At 48.0% G+C, this 18,122-nt stretch overlaps 2 protein-coding genes across 2 annotated transcripts; both read right to left on the bottom strand.

Moving 5' to 3' along the window:
* Positions 1-9,630: 9,630 nt before the first annotated feature.
* Positions 9,631-11,552, bottom strand: LOC4804408 (luciferin 4-monooxygenase). Its single transcript, XM_001360940.4, has 4 exons — positions 11,165-11,552; positions 10,859-11,051; positions 10,685-10,807; positions 9,631-10,625 (listed from the first exon to the last, which is right to left on the bottom strand). Exons 1-4 carry the CDS (start codon positions 11,508-11,510, stop codon positions 9,650-9,652), a joined length of 1,638 nt encoding a protein of 545 aa, XP_001360977.2. The 5' UTR covers positions 11,511-11,552; the 3' UTR covers positions 9,631-9,649.
* A 298-nt stretch (positions 11,553-11,850) lies between these two features.
* Positions 11,851-13,822, bottom strand: LOC4804407 (luciferin 4-monooxygenase). Its single transcript, XM_001360939.4, has 4 exons — positions 13,387-13,822; positions 13,117-13,315; positions 12,933-13,052; positions 11,851-12,871 (listed from the first exon to the last, which is right to left on the bottom strand). The coding sequence occupies exons 1-4, from the start codon at positions 13,727-13,729 to the stop codon at positions 11,896-11,898; spliced, it is 1,638 nt and encodes a 545-aa protein (XP_001360976.2). The 5' UTR covers positions 13,730-13,822; the 3' UTR covers positions 11,851-11,895.
* Positions 13,823-18,122: the final 4,300 nt, after the last annotated feature.

Here is an 18,122-nt window from a genome sequence, read left to right as displayed (position 1 = left end):
ACATACTCTCTGAATTTTAACACAGCTGTTTGTAACCGGTAGCATTTCGGAGGTGAGATCTCTCTCGCACTCTCTCACTCTGTCTTTGATTTCGATCTGTCTATCTCTGTTCTAGGCATGCGCAGCTGTCTGAGATTTGGTTCCTTGATTATCTCTTCTTTCTGTTCAGATTGAATGCAAATTTTTAGGGCTAGAGGACCCAGCTTCGAGAGGGTTGTTCTTGGGAGCCCCTTTCGTTGCAACATGGACAAATTACGCAAGCAGAGCGGCTCCGATTGTCCATTTTGGTCGCTGATAAGATTACCACGAATCGCCGAAGGGCCAGGTAAAAGTGTTGTAAGTATTATGGCGACTCATTCGTGATTGATCTGAATCGATAAAACTAATATATGGCCCAGGGCTTTCGTAACAGTCATTTTTTACACCCGCTTCCCCCTCACGAAACAGTTATCGACATCAATTAGGCAATTGAACAATTGGTGCAAATGTTTTTGGAGAAAAGTGGGAGATCGCCCACCTCTGGAAACAATGAAGAGCAGCCCACGTTTTCCGATACTCTAGAAGCGGGTACTACATATAACTTTTTTGAGGGGTTTGCCAGGCAGAAATTATAATATTTTTGAGAATGTAGAGATTGTTTGTGTGATCTGTATACCTTGCTTTTTAATCATGTCGTATACCATTAATATCGGTATGTAAGGGTATCTCCAGCTTCGCCCCAGTCTTCTTGTCTCGTCTTCTGTGTTACACATTGCTTTTAACAATTTCAAGCAATTTTCAAATGTCGAAATTAGTGAAAACAGTTGGGATGTGCCAGAGCGTGTGTCGTGTGGAGCAACTGTAAGCAAATTAAACCCAAAAAAAACTAAAGAGAAGAAGAAACGCTACAAAAAAGTTCAGAGTGCACACGAAAGGAATTTACCCCCATTCCTTGTAAACGTAATTTGTCAGTTCAAAGACCCCACCGACACGAGGACTAGTCCTGGCCGGGCTGCACGGAATCCTACGTGTAAGATGTTTACATGTTTGTCCTGTGACGGCGCTGCATTGACAAATGTGCCGAGTGTGCGGACGTGCGCCCAAAAATACGAGTACTCGTCCTTGCACCATATCCTAGCAGCAGATCCCGAGTCGAGTGCAAGTAACGAGAAATGTAATCAATGTATTTTTGTCACGTTAACCAAATCCACGGGTCTCGGGGCAGCACGAGCAGCCGATGCAGCTGCCTCGCAAACAGTTCCACTTCCTTCGCCAGGACACAGAAAACATAAATTCTGTTTGTCTGTTTGTCCCGTTCTGTAAATTTGCACGGCTACAACAGCAACTACAACTGGAGCTACAGCTGAAGGAGAAGAATGAGTCGAAATCCCAGACGGCACAAAGGATTGTTAGAGGCGCACGGAGAAATGTCACTTCGTTTGGCAGCAATTATCCCCGGAGCCCGAGCGAGTGGAATGAGCAGTGACTGGGACTCGAACCGATTTCTATGCAGCAGCTGCCAGGCCTTGGCGCGAGCTAGTCTGCGATTGCAGCACAGTGCTCACTCGCAAACTGCAGACAGATGCTAGCTGTGATTGGATTGGTGAAAGAGGTTTTTGTCGGCTGAAAGTACATTTTTTTTGAGCAATGCTGCGTAAGCCCCTTTCATTCACATAGCGACGGCCCACTGTACTAATTGCCGTGTGCGAGTTATCGTTCAATTGCTCAATCGCATGCCAGCTCTTTCTAGCGCTCTCCCTCCATCTCTCTTTGGCAGTGATGTGTGCCTTATGCCACGACTTCCTCCTCGCATTCACCCCCCTAAACAACAACAGTCGAAGAAAACTTAAGTGCATTTGTGCCCCTGTGTGTCGCGTCGTCTGCCAGCTGTCTGCACCCCCCGGTGGCTCTGTCTCTGTCCCGCTCCCACCCTCATACGTAATTAAGTCGGGCATTATCGCCGGAGCAAACATTTTCGATATGCAGCGTTGGTAAAATTTATGGGCAAATGCATTTGTTGGCTATTTATAGACCGCACTAATAGTGGGACGCAGAGTTCATAACCTAGCCCATGCATAACTCGCTTTTCCCATAACGGAATGCTATCAAACTTGCACAATGGATAGATTACGATATAGTAAGCAGGCACTGTACGTTTCGGTGTGTTGTGTTGACAAAACGGGCATGTTTGGGTTCTTTAAGTATTAAAATCTAAACCAAATATGTACTGGCTGGTATTGATGAGTAATAAGAGCAAATAAGAAGAACATTTAACTATTTGAGATATGGGGACTGACCCTATCCATATGTAACTCATCGACGGCTTTACATGTAGATAGTCACCAAATCAGCGGAACTGCTAGGTAATATCGCTATTAAAGCTCTATTGGTGGAAGATATATTTCAAGATTTATTTTATCGAAAAAGAGTATGCAAAGCTGATTGGACTTTCGGCCACATATTTGCAGCATGAATTCAAAGAGCTCTTTAAAGACTGTATCTCCCTGACATGAGTCACCCGCTTATTTGCAAGCTCTGAGTGTGCCAGCAGGGGAGAAAGAGAGATCGCACCGTGATTAACTGTCTCTCTGACAGCGCCGATTCACCTTTCGATTTGCCGAGCTGGCTGAAAAACCTAAGAGAGAGAATAAATGTGAAGCAGACATTCGAATCGAAGCGGAAATTCGACTCCTGGCAGGCGCCTCGAATTGCATTTTGCGCTTCCTCAGCTTTTTCTAGCTGCTAGCTGCTCCTCTCCTTATCGCAATCGGCGTCGCTGTCGCTGTCGGCGTCGCGACTGTGTCATCAGAAAGCGATATAAAGAGCATGCCAAAGCAGTAAAGAAAATAATTTAACGACACCCAATGAAATCACAAAAATAGCAAGAAAGAACGGTATCTCCGGGGGCCGAAGTTTTGATACCCTGTGGAATCAATTGTAGAGTAGAGTAAATCTGATAACTTATATCTATCTGTACATACATACATATATAAATTCAACTAACTATGTTATCGTATATTGCTGCGATTTTGTCGGTTGCAAATATAAATATCCTCCGTGGAGCAACTTTTCTGCGTTACCTTTGCGTTACCAACACCTGGTCAAACAAATCATGCCCTACGCAAGGGCATAGTCACAGTAGTAGCAGCAGCACAAGAAAGATAGCAAAACGACAGTGACGCCGGCAGAAGCAGAGGCAGAGTCAGTGGCAGAGCAACAAGTAAAGTTAGATGTTTACCTTGAGTCTGTTGTCCGGGCAGCGGAACCAGCGGCTGGCTGCTCTAAAGTTTCTGTATCTGCGCTGCGCTCTCTTATCAGCGGAGAGTGCATTGACATTGTTGCTGTCGCAGAGAGCTTTTGGAAGTGCAAGAAGCCAGGGCAATGCTGCTTGAGCTTGCTCTGCATTAGCTAATGCAAAACTGGGCAAAAAGAGAGGGAAACCAAAGAGATGAGACAAGACAAGACAAGAGATGAAGGATGTGTCAGTATGTGCTCTGTGTCTCATTCCATTTAATCAGGCTCTTGCCCGCCTGTTGTACTCCTTCGTGCCATCTTCATTTGGTAAGGTCTTCCTTCTTTTCTGCTATCTATCTGCCTTTGAACATATTTTTTTCTGGCTCTCCATCATGCCGTCTCCCTTTAACCAGCCTTGACCAGTGCTCTTTCTGTCTTTCTCTCCTTTTCAAGTGGGCTGGGCCTTAGCTGCTGCTTATTAAGTCATAGCCAAAGCTGAAGGCAAAGTTCAGAGGCACTTGGCGCCCACATAATGCAGCGCGTTTATGTTTGTCTCAAGGGTATGGATGCAGGCGGCCACCACCCCGCAGCTTTTGTTCTGTGCATTGTCATAATTTACTATTTTAGTAGCTTGCGCACACACACATGCGGAAGGAGTGGGGAGAGAGGGAAAGAGAGACAGCCACTCGAGCCCCATTGTTGACTTTTGTTTTAACGCCTTGCATACACACACGCGCACACATGCTCAACCACACGTCCCCACCACTACACGCTTCACTTGACGCACATTGTTGTTTAAACTTGCGCTTGGGAAAAATCATACAATTTATAAGTGTTGAACAACGACAACAATAACAACAGTGATGCTAGCCTATCTGCAAAGCGGCAAGAACAGCAACAAAAATGGCATTAACAACAATGAGGCAATGGCGCCTGCTTTATATTAACAAGCCAAAAAGAAAAGCGTGGAAAATAGAGTGAGACAGAGAGAGATGGTGAGGGGATAGCGGGGGAGAGTCAAAAGAAGAAAATAAAACTGTTGACAATGCCGCAAAACAAGCGAAAAAAACATTGCATAAACTTGGGCGTCCACCCGCACGCAATGGGTGGAAGAGAGATGCAGAGAGACTGGGAGGAAGGAGAAAAATGTGTTTTGGAGTGTGGATTGTGGCTGTGGAATGAGGAGGATTTATGCTGTGGGATATAATGCGACGACAGCTCGCGGAGTAGCGCTTTAAAGAAGGCCGTGCCGCCCAAAAGGAGAACAGAACTCTTTTCAAGGAGGCCGCCCAAGGAGGGGTAAAGATCGGGGAGGGCGCAATAACATATGTTTTGGAGGCATCGTGGATTATGTAACAACTCGCTGCATTTGAACAATGTTTCTTTCAGCCACCGCACCGCACCGACACACCCCACTCCCCCATTGTTGTCGCTTCTGCTGTTAAAGAAAAGAGACATCTAAAAGAGGGAGGGGGTAAGAGGGTGGGGTGTGGTGGTGTGGTGGTGTGCTGCTGCATGTGGCAAAGCCAAAATATTTGAACAATTTGCGCTGCTGCAGATTTCTTTGGTAGCCACAAAAGCGAAGCCAACAGCCTTTCCTTGCCTCTCCCTTTGTCGCATCCTTTGCCATTGCATTCCCTCTCTCTCCTTTTCTAACTCCCCCTTTCTCACTCTGTGTGGCATGGAGACTGCACTCGTTTAGCATCGTTAAGCTTTCCACTTTCCGCTTTTGTGTGCCGGGCCACATTTTTCGTGCTAATATCGTTAAAATGTTATTACAACGTAGTTTTTGCTTTAAACTCGCCCTCTCTCCATCTCCATCTCCATCTTTTTCTCTTTCTCTCTCTCTCTCTCTGGATCGTTCTCTTCCTCTGGGTTGGAAAATTATCGTTAGTTTTGTTGCATGCCCCGTACACAGGCCCTCCGTCCTCCGCAAAAGATATTCTTTCATGTTTCTGGACTGGCTGGGGTTGGGGCTGGATTTTCGCTACATCGTGTAAAATTAATTGAATGTAGCTGCAGACCAGGACCAGCACCAGGACCACGACCAGATGGCCTCTAACGGATGTCGGAGCCGTGTAAGCCAGGCTCTGGCCTGGGCCATATAATTTAGATGCTGCAAGACCGAGAGCTGCTTAAGTGTAGCAGTAGCCGGCAGAGCTTTTGGGCGAGTCCACAAACTGTTTTCTTATAGCCTGGTCCCTGGATTGGGCGTCATGTGGCGTCAATTAGTGCCTGACGATAATGATACCGATTCAACAAAGGAGTGCACGAGAGAAATCAATTTGCTCTGAGCTATTGTAATAAGAGTATTCCAGAAAGTAATTTGGATTTGTTTGAGAGCTCTGGACGATTAAGCGCCAGTAAAAACAGCCCTATATAGCCCTATACCCGCTCCATGGCCCAACTCCTTGAATGCATACATACATATCGCTTATCAGGCACAAGTCAAACTCCACCTGGGCCTATCTTATCGCCAGCCAGCCCCTCTCTGGCATTTTTATGCGATTAAGAACTGTGCCGAGAGACGGCCCCCATTCGTGGTGACAAATATTGATTTATGCTTTGGGCTTTCAACGTCTCTCCACTGTTCCACTGCATCGTGCCACGGGATGCCAACGGGATGGGGGCATATCAAATATTTGCTTAAATAAAGCAAAGGCAAGCTTATTTTTCTCCCAGCAAATGAACTAAGCTTCCCTCATTTGGAAGAGATGGTGTGCCAGTGCTGGGAGAGGGGGTTTGTTTTTCCCTCGTATTGCATAACAAACATGAATATTCTGTGTGAATTTCCTGCTTTTCAACAGCCTTGGACGGGGACAAGGACCAGAACGAGAACCAGGACGAGGATAAATGATTTTTCCATCTACTTGTGCTGCTTCCTCTGCTTCGCAGGCGAAATGTAATGATGGATTCCCTGGCAGACAGAGCCGGGCCTAATCGTGGGCGGTCGTGAGCGTTGGCGTGGGCGTGTGCCTCAGTTGCGTGTCTACAGAAATTATAACCCAGAGAGAGAGAGAGAGCGGGTGCCAAGAGGAGCCAGTCCAGGCTCCTTATTCACGAGACGAGTATAGTATGTATGTATTTCTTCTTATCTGCGATGAAAAGTGAACTATTATTCAGTGGGCCCTGACCGAGACGCGCTCAACTGCGACGACAGCGGCGAAAGCGGCGTGTGGCAAGCACCCTTACTCCTACTCCTACCCCTATCTCTATGCCCCGGCGTCTCTGCGTAGGTGCTGCGAAGCGTGGCCCAGAGGGACGGCTGGCAGGCGTTAGGACACGCGTCCTCTTTCTGGGCCAAGAAAGTTTTCCGGTGGTGGGCTTCCCAGGCTTCCTGTGGCAAGGAAATTACAGTGCTAGCAACAGCTGCGGATGTTCGCGGGGACAGCGCAATGGGATGTCCAAGGACTTTTCAGAGCTACATAGGAATGCGAGTGGCCCCACTGGAAGGAAGGGTATAAAACTCACTCGATTATAACTCACTATTCGACTGGCAATTGAATGGCCTATGGGCCTATAGGTTTATTTGACCACAATTTCTGCTCGGACAGGGCATACAGTGTTCGATTCCCTTTGGCCGTCTCTTGCATTCGATTTCCCTTGGCTTCTTTTGGCTTATCTACTCCCGGATGTAAGACCGCTTTAAATGCCTTTATACTCTTTCGAACCCGAGATGGAGATGCACCTTTTTCCCATTCAGACTCTTATCGAGCTTATCCCAGCCACCCACCCACCGCACACAGCTGGATTCTATTGTGTGGGATTATCTTTTTTGGGGGCCTGCAGCTTGTTCATATCGAATTCGATTCCAATTTTGTGTATTTTTGCCATTTTTTTAGATTTAAAAGCCCACAGTCCTTTGCCATCAATCAAAAGTGCGTGAAATCAAGAACTTATGCCTCATTGCCAGCCAGGACACGCTCGTGCGCATTGAGTAGATAAATCGCATAAAAATACTCAATAAATGCTCCGAGTACTCGGGTGTTAATGTATGCACAGTCCTCCAATGGGAGGTGTGTGGAAAAGGGTGGGGCAGGGACACAGCCACCGCAAGGTGAGAAAATAAAAAGGAACTGACAAACACAGCCATATCCCGGATATAAAGATGACCACTCTGCATAACTCTTTGGGGAGTTGGACAAGCGACGACCACACATCAGATGCACGTGCGGTTCTAGCCAGGCCCAATGCGGCGAGGTGGCAGTTTGAAATGTAAAGAAGGGGGCGGGGGCAGGTGGCATATAAATTGCATGAGCTTGAGGTTGATTTGAATGTGGCCCCAGTGCCAGTGGCAGGATATGTTTATGATGCTCTCATATAGGAAAGTAGATATACTTACTTCTGGACTATTGCGGTTTCTGTTTCAAATGCTAAAGCGTGTCGCAGGCAGCACAATTGTTGCGGTGCAAGTGGCCATCTCCACACTCCCCACCAAAAATAGGGGCAGAATTATGCGAAAGAGGTTCGAGCACTCAAAGAAAACCAGCATCTGTATATCTGTTTGTTCCACACTCTCGAAATTCCTCGACCAATCCCGATAGCAATAATGCTATCATCCAGGTGTGTGTGTGTGTGTCAGTGTGTTCACGTACACAGGGAGTGGGCACTGTTGAAAGTAACGGTCGCAGTAGTTTCCACCACTTTTCAACCCTCTGAGGGCTCTAGGACTCTGAGGGTCTGAGGCGAAATCAACGCACGGCAGATGTGCCACAGCGATCGAGGCAGGACACGCTCTGGGGCGCTGCGGCACAGGACATGCGCCGAGGCATATGCGGGACTATATCGCGCTCTCTCCCTGCCCAGATCCACCCTGAATACAGAAAATTCTTGTTTAATTATGGGCCACAAAAAAAAAAAATACAAAAAATACAAACAGGGCCATGTCCCGAATCGGGTTGGACTGGGCTGGGTTCCTCTCTCCACTCCCGTGGTACAGTTATGAGTATTGTGGAAGTTGCAGGCATTGTTGTCCTTGTTTACATATTATTGCATATGCTGCGGATATCCTTGATGAAACATTAAAGCGTTTGCATAAAGCGTGTCCTTTTTTTTATGAGCCCTGACTTCAGTTTGCGGAAATTCTGGTATTATTGAATAAGGCTTACATTCTGGTCAGCGATTTCAATTTGAATTTAATTTCTCTATAAAACAGCCAGCCAAACGATTTATTTTCACAAATTCCATTGATGCATTCTTCTGCTTCGTCAAATTTTAATTTTTATCCAAAAAGATGTATTCAAAATCCAACACAAAAAAGTATGGATGTAACAAGCGTACTGATGCAGCATCAGAGCCATTTATGCAGTCGATTTTCATTTAAAGTCGAATTTGTAAATGTGTCCCTTGGAATTGACGAATCATGGAGCGAATGCCCAAACTTCGGTTCATACAAAACACTCGAATGGGTATTCATATTCATTCCGTTCTGCATATGGATTAAAGACGGTGATAATAAGACTAGAATGAAGGAACAAAAGATTGGATGAGAGAGAGACAGAGAGAGCGAGGGACATTGACCTCCTTTGCCTTCATCCTGCAACCGGAAATTGTTAAGCAATTGTGTGCCGAGCCTTGAGCTCCTCTCCATTCATTCACTCACTCTGCAGCTCATTCATACTCGTACAGCTAGTCGTTGGTCATGCAAATCCGTGGCACACCAATTTACACCTAGGGTGCAGTTTGCAAAGCCCCTGGATAATCCGCATTAGATGCAAAATGCAGACGGACGGCCACAACCGAACCGATTTCAGACCGGAGCGGACTGGACCATGTGGCGGGGCTCTACTTTACGGCTTAGCCGCCTGTCACCTCCACCCCCGCAGGACGGACAGAACCGACAGGACAGTATGGATAGGTGCGGACGGGGTACAGACAGAGACAGTGGTTCTAACTGATGCTATTACTGCTGCTCCCATTCGAACGGGGATGGCAAAAGGGAAGAGGTTAAAGCAAATTGAATCGTGTTTTGTCGAGCATTTCATTTCGGCATTTGTCAAATGTCGAAAATGTTCCAACTGGAGCCGAAACGAAAGTCCGACCCGACCCAAAACAGCATCCAATAAAATATGTATGTTTTGCCCATCGCCCATTGCCCAATGCCCTCAGCATATTGAAATTTTAATTTTTCAATTCATTTTATGTAGAATATCTGTTCGACTTGCAGGAGGAGCCACAGGAGTGCCACAAATAACAAATTGCTTGTCATTGCGATGGCTCGGATACCGGGTGCACGGGGCAGAAGGGCTACGGTGTCCTCCAAGGGAATTGGCTGCTGCATTTGCAATTTGAATCTCTATTAAAATTCATTGAGTACGAGTACTCGGCATTAGTTAGCCATCAGCTAAGCTTCGGTACTCGCACAGTGGTTCCAAGCTGATTTACGAAGGCTTTCTTCCGCACAGAAAACACAGTGTCAACCGTCTAGGATCAAACTTTATTCAGCCTCGATTCCCAACTGCTGTATCAGACCCAGGACCTTGCGTCGCTGCAACTTATCGTTGGATGTCTTGGGCAGACTCTCGACAAAGAAGACGCCGCCCCTGATGTGATAGGCGCCGCTCAAGTGCCGCTCCACAATGCTCCTTATCTGATCCGCCTTCAGACACTGACCCTCCTTGCTGGCTGTTCGCACCACAGCACAGGCCGTGAGGTTGGTGGCCACCAAATCGGGCGCCCCGAACACACAGGCCTCGCTGACGCCGGGCAGGCGCAGTATGAACTCCTCGATCTGCTCGGGATAGATCTGGAAGTTGTTGTACTTGAAGACATCCGTGTCGCGGGTCTGGATGTACAGGTAACCCTCGCTGTCGAGGTAGCCAATGTCCCCCGTGCGGAACCACTGGCCATCGGGGCTGAGGGTCCGCGCGGTTGCCTCCGGATTGCGATAGTAGCCCTCCCAGTGATAGCGCAGGCGGGCGTATATGATCCCCACCTCGTTGATGCCCAGTGGCATCTTTAGTTTGTCCAGGACGCGCAGCTCCACATTCCGCATGACCTTGCCCTCGCAGCCGAGCGGACCGCCGACGTTCTTGCTCAGTCCTCCCATCTCTGAGAGGCCGTAGCCGATGATGAACCTCTGGTTGCCGATCAGCTCGTACATGCGCCGGGAGACGGCCTTGCAAACCTTCGATCCGGCACCTATCAGCACTCGAATGGACTCGAGCTGGGCTTTCAGCTTCTCAAAGTCGCTGTCGTGCTTGGAGAGCAGTGCGATCTGGTGGGAGGCCAGGAAGAGGAAGGTCACCCGATGTGTGGCCACCAGCTGGAGCAAGTAGTCCACACTATAGGGTCGATTGGTGATGATGCGCCGGCATCCATTCAGCAGCGAAGCCAGCAGGATAATCGTCCCGGATATCCAGTACAAAGGACTAAAGGACAGCAGAATGCTGTCCCTAGTGTAGGTATTGGGACTGAAAGGGCACCAAAGCGTAAGATTTGGGAATTATATGGGGTCAACCCGTCTGCTTACTTCTTGCAGTTGCAGAGCAAACTCCGATGTGAGCGCGTCACTCCCTTGGGCATGCCCGTCGTGCCGGAGGAGCACACAATGAAGGCCGTGTGATCGCCATGGAGCTTGGGACAGGGCACATATCTAGGGAATTCGGTTAAGAGATCAGTGTGAATATTGGATTGTACAACTCACGCTGCTGCTGTGATGGATTCATCCTCGTTGAGCAATTCGCTGACGTCTCGCACTCCCTCCAGCCGTCCATTCAACAGGTAGATGGTGGCAGGAGTGACCAATCTCTGATTGACCGCCTGGATTGTGGGATAGTTCTCCACATCGCAGAATATCAACTTGGGTTCCGTTATGTCATACATGTACTTGACCGTCTCTGAAGATAGAAATACAAGAAAGGGAACACCAATTTCATCATATTTCTTTCAAGTTACGATCATTTTTCACTTGTGAATTTGATTTCAGATCAGTTTCCACTCCCAAACGTACCTTCTGCGAACTCCGGATGCAGTGGATTTATCGGTATTCCTCGGAGCAGGGCCGCTATGACCACGCTGGTCAGATAGGTCGTGTTGTTCGCCGATATACCGATGACATCGCCCCGATACAGGCCCAGCCGCTTGAAGGCCTGGGCTATCCGTGCACTCTGCTGAGCCAGCTGGGCGCCGGTAAGCTCCTCGCCGGTGGGGTCGCAGTGCTGCATCACCTGGTCGGCGTTGATCTGGAGCACGCGCATGATGACCTCGCCCAGGGTCATCTCAGGGCCGTAGAAGTCCTTGCCACGCGGCCCGAACCAAGTGCGCGAGGCGGCGTCGTAGTGCACCTCACAGCTCATATTGCTAACTCGACGGCTAACGATCGTCGATCAACTAAGTGCTTTACTGCGCCTCATTTCGGTTTTATATGCCCCCTCCATGGAACACTAGGAAACAAAAGCCGATAGCTGCTAATTAGTTGGACACGCGGCGCCGTCCCCAAATGTCGTCCACAGATGTCGTTGTCGTGGTTGACACCGGTGTCGTCGCAATTAGATGCTGATTTAGCCGATGAAGCTAATTAAATCCCAGAGGCCAGACGGTCGGTCGGACTGAATGTCATGGAAACTTTTCAATGTCTCAAAACCCTTCTGGAGTGACTCATTTTGTTTACTGTTTCGAGTCCCATCAAAACCAGACTTTTCCTTAGCAGAACTTCAACATTTATTTGCAACAAAATATTCTCTACAGATGGGTGGTGATCTCATTAAGCTCGGCCAGGATTCTTCGGCGCTGTATCTTGAGGTTCTGGGTCTTGGGTAAGCCATCCACAAAGAAGACACCTCCACGTATGTGAAAGGCTTCGCTCAGATGCTGCTCCACAATACCAGTGATGTCCTTGGCAGTCAGTGCTCGACCCAGGTCGTTGTCATCTCGGACCACTGCGCAGGCTATGAGATTGGTGGAAATCTCGTCGGGTACGCCGAAGATTGCCACTTCATGGACCCCCGTCAAGTGGTGGATGACATCTTCGATCTGCTTGGGATAGATGGGGAAGTGGTTGTACTTGAAGACGTCCGTGTCGCGGGTCTGAAAGTGCAGGCATCCATCGTCATCGAAGTAGCCGTGATCTCCAGTCAGCAGCCACTGTCCGTCGGGGGTGACGGCCGCCTGCGTGTCCTGCGGATTGTGATAGTAGCCGCCCCAGCGCTGGCTGAGTCGCACATGGATCTGCCCCGTCTGGTTGGGCCCCAGGGCCTGACCCTGGCCATCCAAAATGCGCACCTGGACGTTTCTTAGTAGCTTGCCCTCGTTGCCAAGCGGACCGCCCACGTTCTTGGAGATGCCTCCGGTCTCCGAGAGGCCGTAGAGTACGGCGAATCTTTCGGCACCCAACAGCTCGTACAGTTGTCGCCAGATCCCCAGGGGCACCTTCGATCCGCTGCAGACAAACGACCGTACCGACTGCAACCGCTCCGCCAGCTCCTCCCTCTGGGGGCTGGGGCTCTTGGCCAGCAGGGCCATCTGGTGGGGAACGGTCAGGACGAAGCTCACCTGATGGCGCTGCACCAGATCGGCGAAGTATTCCACGCTGAAGGGGCGATTGGTGATCACCCGCTTGCAGCCGTTGACCAGCGAGGCGAGCAGGGTGAAAATGCAGCTGATCCAGTAGAGCGGGCTGATGCAGAAGAGCACCGTTTCCGAGGTGAACAGCTGGGGACTGGAGGAACTGGAACATTAGCGGCTGGCTTTTTGAGGATATTTGAGGTTCTGCCACTCACATTTTGGCGCCGTTCAGGAGGCTGCGGTGCGATCGGGTGACGCCCTTGGGTAAACCGGTTACTCCCGAGGAGGTGATGATGAAGGCCGTGTCGTTGCCGCTCAGGTGCGGGCAGGCAAAGCTTTAAGGACACAGAAAAAGGTTTGAAAGTGTTTTTTTGGGTTGATGAATGGGAGACTACCTACAGGGTTTTCTCATCATAGTCTATGGAACCGTCAGCCAGCAGATCCTGAATGTTGCGCACCCCCGGTAGGCTTCCGGTGAGGAGAATGAGCTGCGTCTTGAACTTAAGGCTGTTCTTGACCGCGCTCAAGGTCTCGTAGTTGTCCAGGTCGCAGAAAATGACCTTTGGCTTGGTAATCTCGTACATATAGGCCATGGTCTCTGCAACAGAAGCAGATTAGGGATGGTTATGGGTCCATGTATTCTTCTTTTGATTCTGTGACTCCTCATACCCGAATCGAACTGCGGATGCAGTGGATTGATGGGCGTTCCATTGAGCAGTGCGGCTATAACCACTTCGGTGAGGTAAGTGGTGTTGTTGGCCGATATGCCCACGACATCGCCACGCTGGAGCTTGAGCCGCTGGAAGGCATGTGCCAGGCGACGGCTCTGCGCGAGCAGCTGTCCACCGGTGAGCTCCTCGCCCGTGGGATCGAACACCTGCATCACCTTGTCCGAGTAGAGCCGCAGTATGATCAGAGCCACCTCGCCGAGCGTCATATCCGGACCGTAGTACTCCTTGTCCTTCGCCCCCGACCATATCCTCTCAATGCTGTCGTATCTGGTAGCCGCCATCTCTGTATGGCTGTTTGTACGCTTTATTCTGCTCGCAAATCACAAATCAGAATCGGAATCGTAAAACCAAGCTTCAACTCACTAACTGAGTTCTGCCGAGACCCGCCTGGCCTATATATATGTAGGCGACCTCTGTGGATGCGGTCTGGCAGTGGCAGAACTTGCTGTGAGATCTGCTAATTGCCTACACACGCTCCCCATACTCATACCCTCAGCCATAGCCATGGCTACCGCTGTCAAGATGGTTCTAATAAAGTTTGGCGACAGCCGCTGCCACTGCCAGATTGTCAGGTGTGTGAATGGGCATAACACATGAGCATGAGCCGACACTGACACTATTCTGGATGGGATGGGATAGGATGGGATGACATGGCGAGGTGTACGGCCAATCTCTGCTGCTCCCAAGGGGCTCCCAAGCACAATTTAAGTAAGTGTCTCCCTTGATTTGATTGGGCGGTTTGCCAGGAATGGGGATATTTTGATACAGTACCAAGATGTGAGATACATTCTACATATCATGTGAACAATCTTAGTTCGTTTAATAAGTGGTTTGGATTGCTGATTTGGTAGCAGGACTTTGAAAAGATAAGTTTTATAGATATGAAGAAGTTTTCCTTATTCTTAAAGAGATGAAGTTTCATTAGATGTTTAACGCACTGCGTACCAGTGTGTCAGTTTATCTGGTTCCGGACACGGGTCCGGATCCGGGGCTTCTGCCCACAGCCTGGCAATTGCATAATTTCAACGATTAAGCACGGTTTGAGCTGCTGCCTCTCTGTGGCTACCTCCACGTGCCACACGACTTGGTTCGTGGTTCTTGGTTCTTGATGATTCGGTTCACTTTTTCAAGGGGGACTCGCGCTCCCATATACACGGTATACATGTACATACATATATATGTATGCACTCGTATACGGATATAGAGACAACCGCAGAGAGATAGAGTCGCATCCTTGATGGGCGCACGCTTCATTTGCGTGCTTAGTTAGGAAATCAAGCGTATGGCTCCGGGCGGAGCAGCAGAAAGAGGAAAAGCCGGAGACCCGGAGAGCAGTGGAAACTTAAAATGCAAGGCGCATCCAGCTGCACCAGCTGCCGCCCGGAGTGGTTCAGGTGGATGTGGATATGTGGCAGGGAGGGAGGATGGACGGGTGGCTGTTGCCGTTGCCGTTGCTGTTGCTCTTGCTTTGGCGGAAACTTCGATGCGTAGTCGAGTGAAAAGTTGTTCGACGGGTGTCCTTCGAACAGCTGCAGAGATAGTCCTAGCTGAGTGAGAGCTGCGGATTTGCCTCTCCAAAGTTGATTCATTGATTTCGCTTAAACTTAATTAATTACGCCGTGGGGGGTGGGTGGAAATGTGCAACAACGGAGGAGGGACTTTGGCAAGTAATGGCGGGCAGGACAGTGGCCAGCATCCCAAGTTGATCAGCAGCTAATAAAAGTTTAGACCAACATTTTTATTGCCATTTGATGGCCGAAAGTTTAGACCAAAACCAGGGAAATTTAAGAAACTTCAAATGACGCGAACGCAAGCCTACTTTCAGACCCTTTCCAGACGTGGCCAATGTAATCAGGCTCAACATTATAATTAACCGCAAAATGCAGTCTCGTCGCCCCCAGCCTCCAGCCACCCCACTCCAACCCAACCCCCCACCCCACTGCTATTAAAACTTTTGCGACAAGCAGGCGAAAAAAAAAATAACTTAATTAAAATGATTGACTAAACAGAAAAGTTTGTGCGAAATCATTTTTACTTTTTTATCTTCCTCTCTCTTCCTCGGCCTGCTACTAAAGTAGTCGCTGGGAATACTTTTCCGGAACAATAGTTCTTTCCGGTTGCGTTGCGGTTCGTCCTCGTCCTCCCTCCTATGGCCCTCTATTTGGCCCTCTAGTTCTGGCTCTTTTCCACTTATTTATTGTTTGTGTTTGGCCGCTGGCTGTGAAATATTTCTCTGTAGAAAAAAAACAGAGAAACGAAATGTGAGGGGCAGGCGGATGCTTTCCGAGCTTTACGAGTAGATGCGACAGCATCTTGTTGTTCATCTAACAAATTAACGAACGCCTCGAGTGCTGTTTCCCTGGCTTCCCCTTCCCCTCCCCTCGCTCCCTCGCTCCCTCTCTCTCACAATCTTTCTCTATGTCTATCCGACTCTTTCTCCTGCTCTTCGAAAGAGGCAGAAAACTTTGAAGTGTTAATGAATTGAGCGAAGATGAGAGAGAGAGGAGAGCCTGACGCGGTGGCCACAGCCAGGGCGGTGAGAGACCCAGGGGGGTATATGTCGGGTGGCGGTGTAATGACCGTTGGTCGCTATTTGTGGTTAATTTTCTGGTAATTGAAATTATGATTTAATTTAATTTGCCACAAAAGTGTTGACAGAAAGATACGAATCTGAAACAGGAAAAACTTTGTAACGGAAACAGCGAAAAGCCAAGAGATGGAGAAGTGATAGGCTAGGAAGAGCTACAGGTAGGAGGAGGAAAAGGATAGGGATAAAACCTGGACATATTACATACATATGTATGTATGCATACATTTCCATTCTGGCGTATGACTAAATTTTACAAAATATGCATAGCAAAACTTTAAGCAACAATTGAACGAACGGTGTTCAATATAAAGTCCAAATTGCAGAAAATTCTGCGAATCGGATAGGACTATCTGTGTAACATTGTTGGTGTTCGGAGCAGAACCCAGTCGATTAGCTGCTTGCCAAATAGCACCTAATTCTTGGCCCTCGGCCGCTTATTTTGTGTTACTTATTTCTGTGTCACTCATTTGTTTGTTAAAGCTTTGCGCTTGCTTGCCCTGCTAAACGCCTCTCTGCCAGCTCGCTCTTCGCTATCTCCTCTTTGCGTCTGCCTACCGACGTCGGCCGAGCGAAGCTGCGCTTATCGGAGCGGCAATGTAAAGGGCAGGCAAGCCACACTTGCAATTCATTAAAGAACATATCGTAATTTTATTTCTGCACCGAGTTTTATTTAATTCGAAATAATTAGTCGGCCGATTGGGATAAAAACATTATCTCCACAGTTGGTATTTTTTTATTATTATTATTTATTTGGTATTTTTAAATACAACAACATTTATAGGAGGTAATAGTAAAAGATAACTAATGAAAAAATTAGCTTTTGCTGATTTTAACAGGGTATCACATCAAAGTTAATGAAATTGTATGCCAATTGGTTGTATTGGTTAACTTTCAATAAATTTCGAAATAATGATTCAAAATGACAATGTAATACATTGTGGATAAAGTTCCAATTTAAATTAAATTAAAACTAATTTTTTTTGCGAAAAGTTGAATTGGGTTAGCGATATTTCAATTGATTGCATTCTTTGCTTTGTTGAAGTGCAATTGCATTGCTTTTATGATTTTATGCATGATTACACAACTGATGTCCATAGCTTCTGGAGTTATACTAATTCGACATGATACGAGAACATGACACATTTTGGCCGCTTTAAAGTTTCAGCTGAATCGAATTAGGCGAAATTCATTTCAATTCAAAGTTTCGCATGCTAATCGTTGGAGGCAGGTGAATCCGGGTGGACATGAATAATTCAAATCGGATTAGTTATACGTAAATTTAATAATTCACAGGTCAGAGAGACAGAGGCAAAGGGAGAATGGAGTGGCAGACAGGACGAGTGTGTTTAAGTCGTCATTACAAATCGTTACAACACTAATAATCCGTTCAAATGACTCATTAACAATTAATTAGAGCGCCTTATAGTACAGTTTCTCGAGTGTTTGTACAGACACGAACATAAGTAAGCAAACACTAGCACATATGCATAATGGATGTCCTGGAAAGTAGTGGAGTGGAGTGGAGTGGGGTACGGGATCCCTATTTTACTGCAACCTGAAAACTGCGCGAGTGTGTGTGCGTGTCTGAGAGCGTGCGTGTGTGCCAGCCACAAAACCAATTACATTCTTGATTCGAAAGCATTTTCGCTTTGGGCCCAAATCGAGGCAAGTGCCGTAGAAGCGAGCAGAACAGTTGCAGAGGCACGGGCACGGGCAGGGTCAGGGGCAGAGGCAGGCGCTTGAGGCAGGGCCAGGGCCAGGGCCAGACACTTAACCCCAAGGAAACTAAGGCAACTGTAAGTGGAGCCAAACGGAATGTAAGAGTGTCTGTGTGTTCAGAAAAGCTGGGACTCGTCCCTGATGGCACATAAAAAGCATTTAATTTAAATGTTGCTCAAATGCCTTTCATGCTAATAGCTGTCACAGCTGCAGCTGCTGGTGGGGGCACTTGCTGGGGCTCCACTGTGGATCTTACAGGTTTTCAATGGTGCTCCAGTGTGGCTCCTACGGACTTTGTATGGTGCTCCATTACTGCTCTTAACCAATATCCCTTAATCCCTGCTTGTTTGTTACTTCTGCTGATC

This window comes from Drosophila pseudoobscura, chromosome 3 (genome assembly GCF_009870125.1).
Source record: "Drosophila pseudoobscura strain MV-25-SWS-2005 chromosome 3, UCI_Dpse_MV25, whole genome shotgun sequence".
NCBI lineage: Eukaryota > Metazoa > Arthropoda > Insecta > Diptera > Drosophilidae > Drosophila > Drosophila pseudoobscura.
This window is presented reverse-complemented; position numbering and strand designations above follow the sequence as displayed.

Coding starts and splice junctions, on each gene's coding strand:
- LOC4804407 (XM_001360939.4), bottom strand. CDS start 13,729: ATGGCGGCTACCAGATACGACAGCATTGAGAGGATATGGTCGGGGGCG. Junction 13,316..13,386: donor GCATCCGCAGTTCGATTCGG/GTATGAGGAGTC, acceptor CTTCTGTTGCAG/AGACCATGGCCTATATGTAC. Junction 13,053..13,116: donor GACTATGATGAGAAAACCCT/GTAGGTAGTCTC, acceptor GTGTCCTTAAAG/CTTTGCCTGCCCGCACCTGA.
- LOC4804408 (XM_001360940.4), bottom strand. CDS start 11,510: ATGAGCTGTGAGGTGCACTACGACGCCGCCTCGCGCACTTGGTTCGGG. Junction 11,052..11,164: donor GCATCCGGAGTTCGCAGAAG/GTACGTTTGGGA, acceptor TTCTATCTTCAG/AGACGGTCAAGTACATGTAT. Junction 10,626..10,684: donor TTGCTCTGCAACTGCAAGAA/GTAAGCAGACGG, acceptor GTGCCCTTTCAG/TCCCAATACCTACACTAGGG.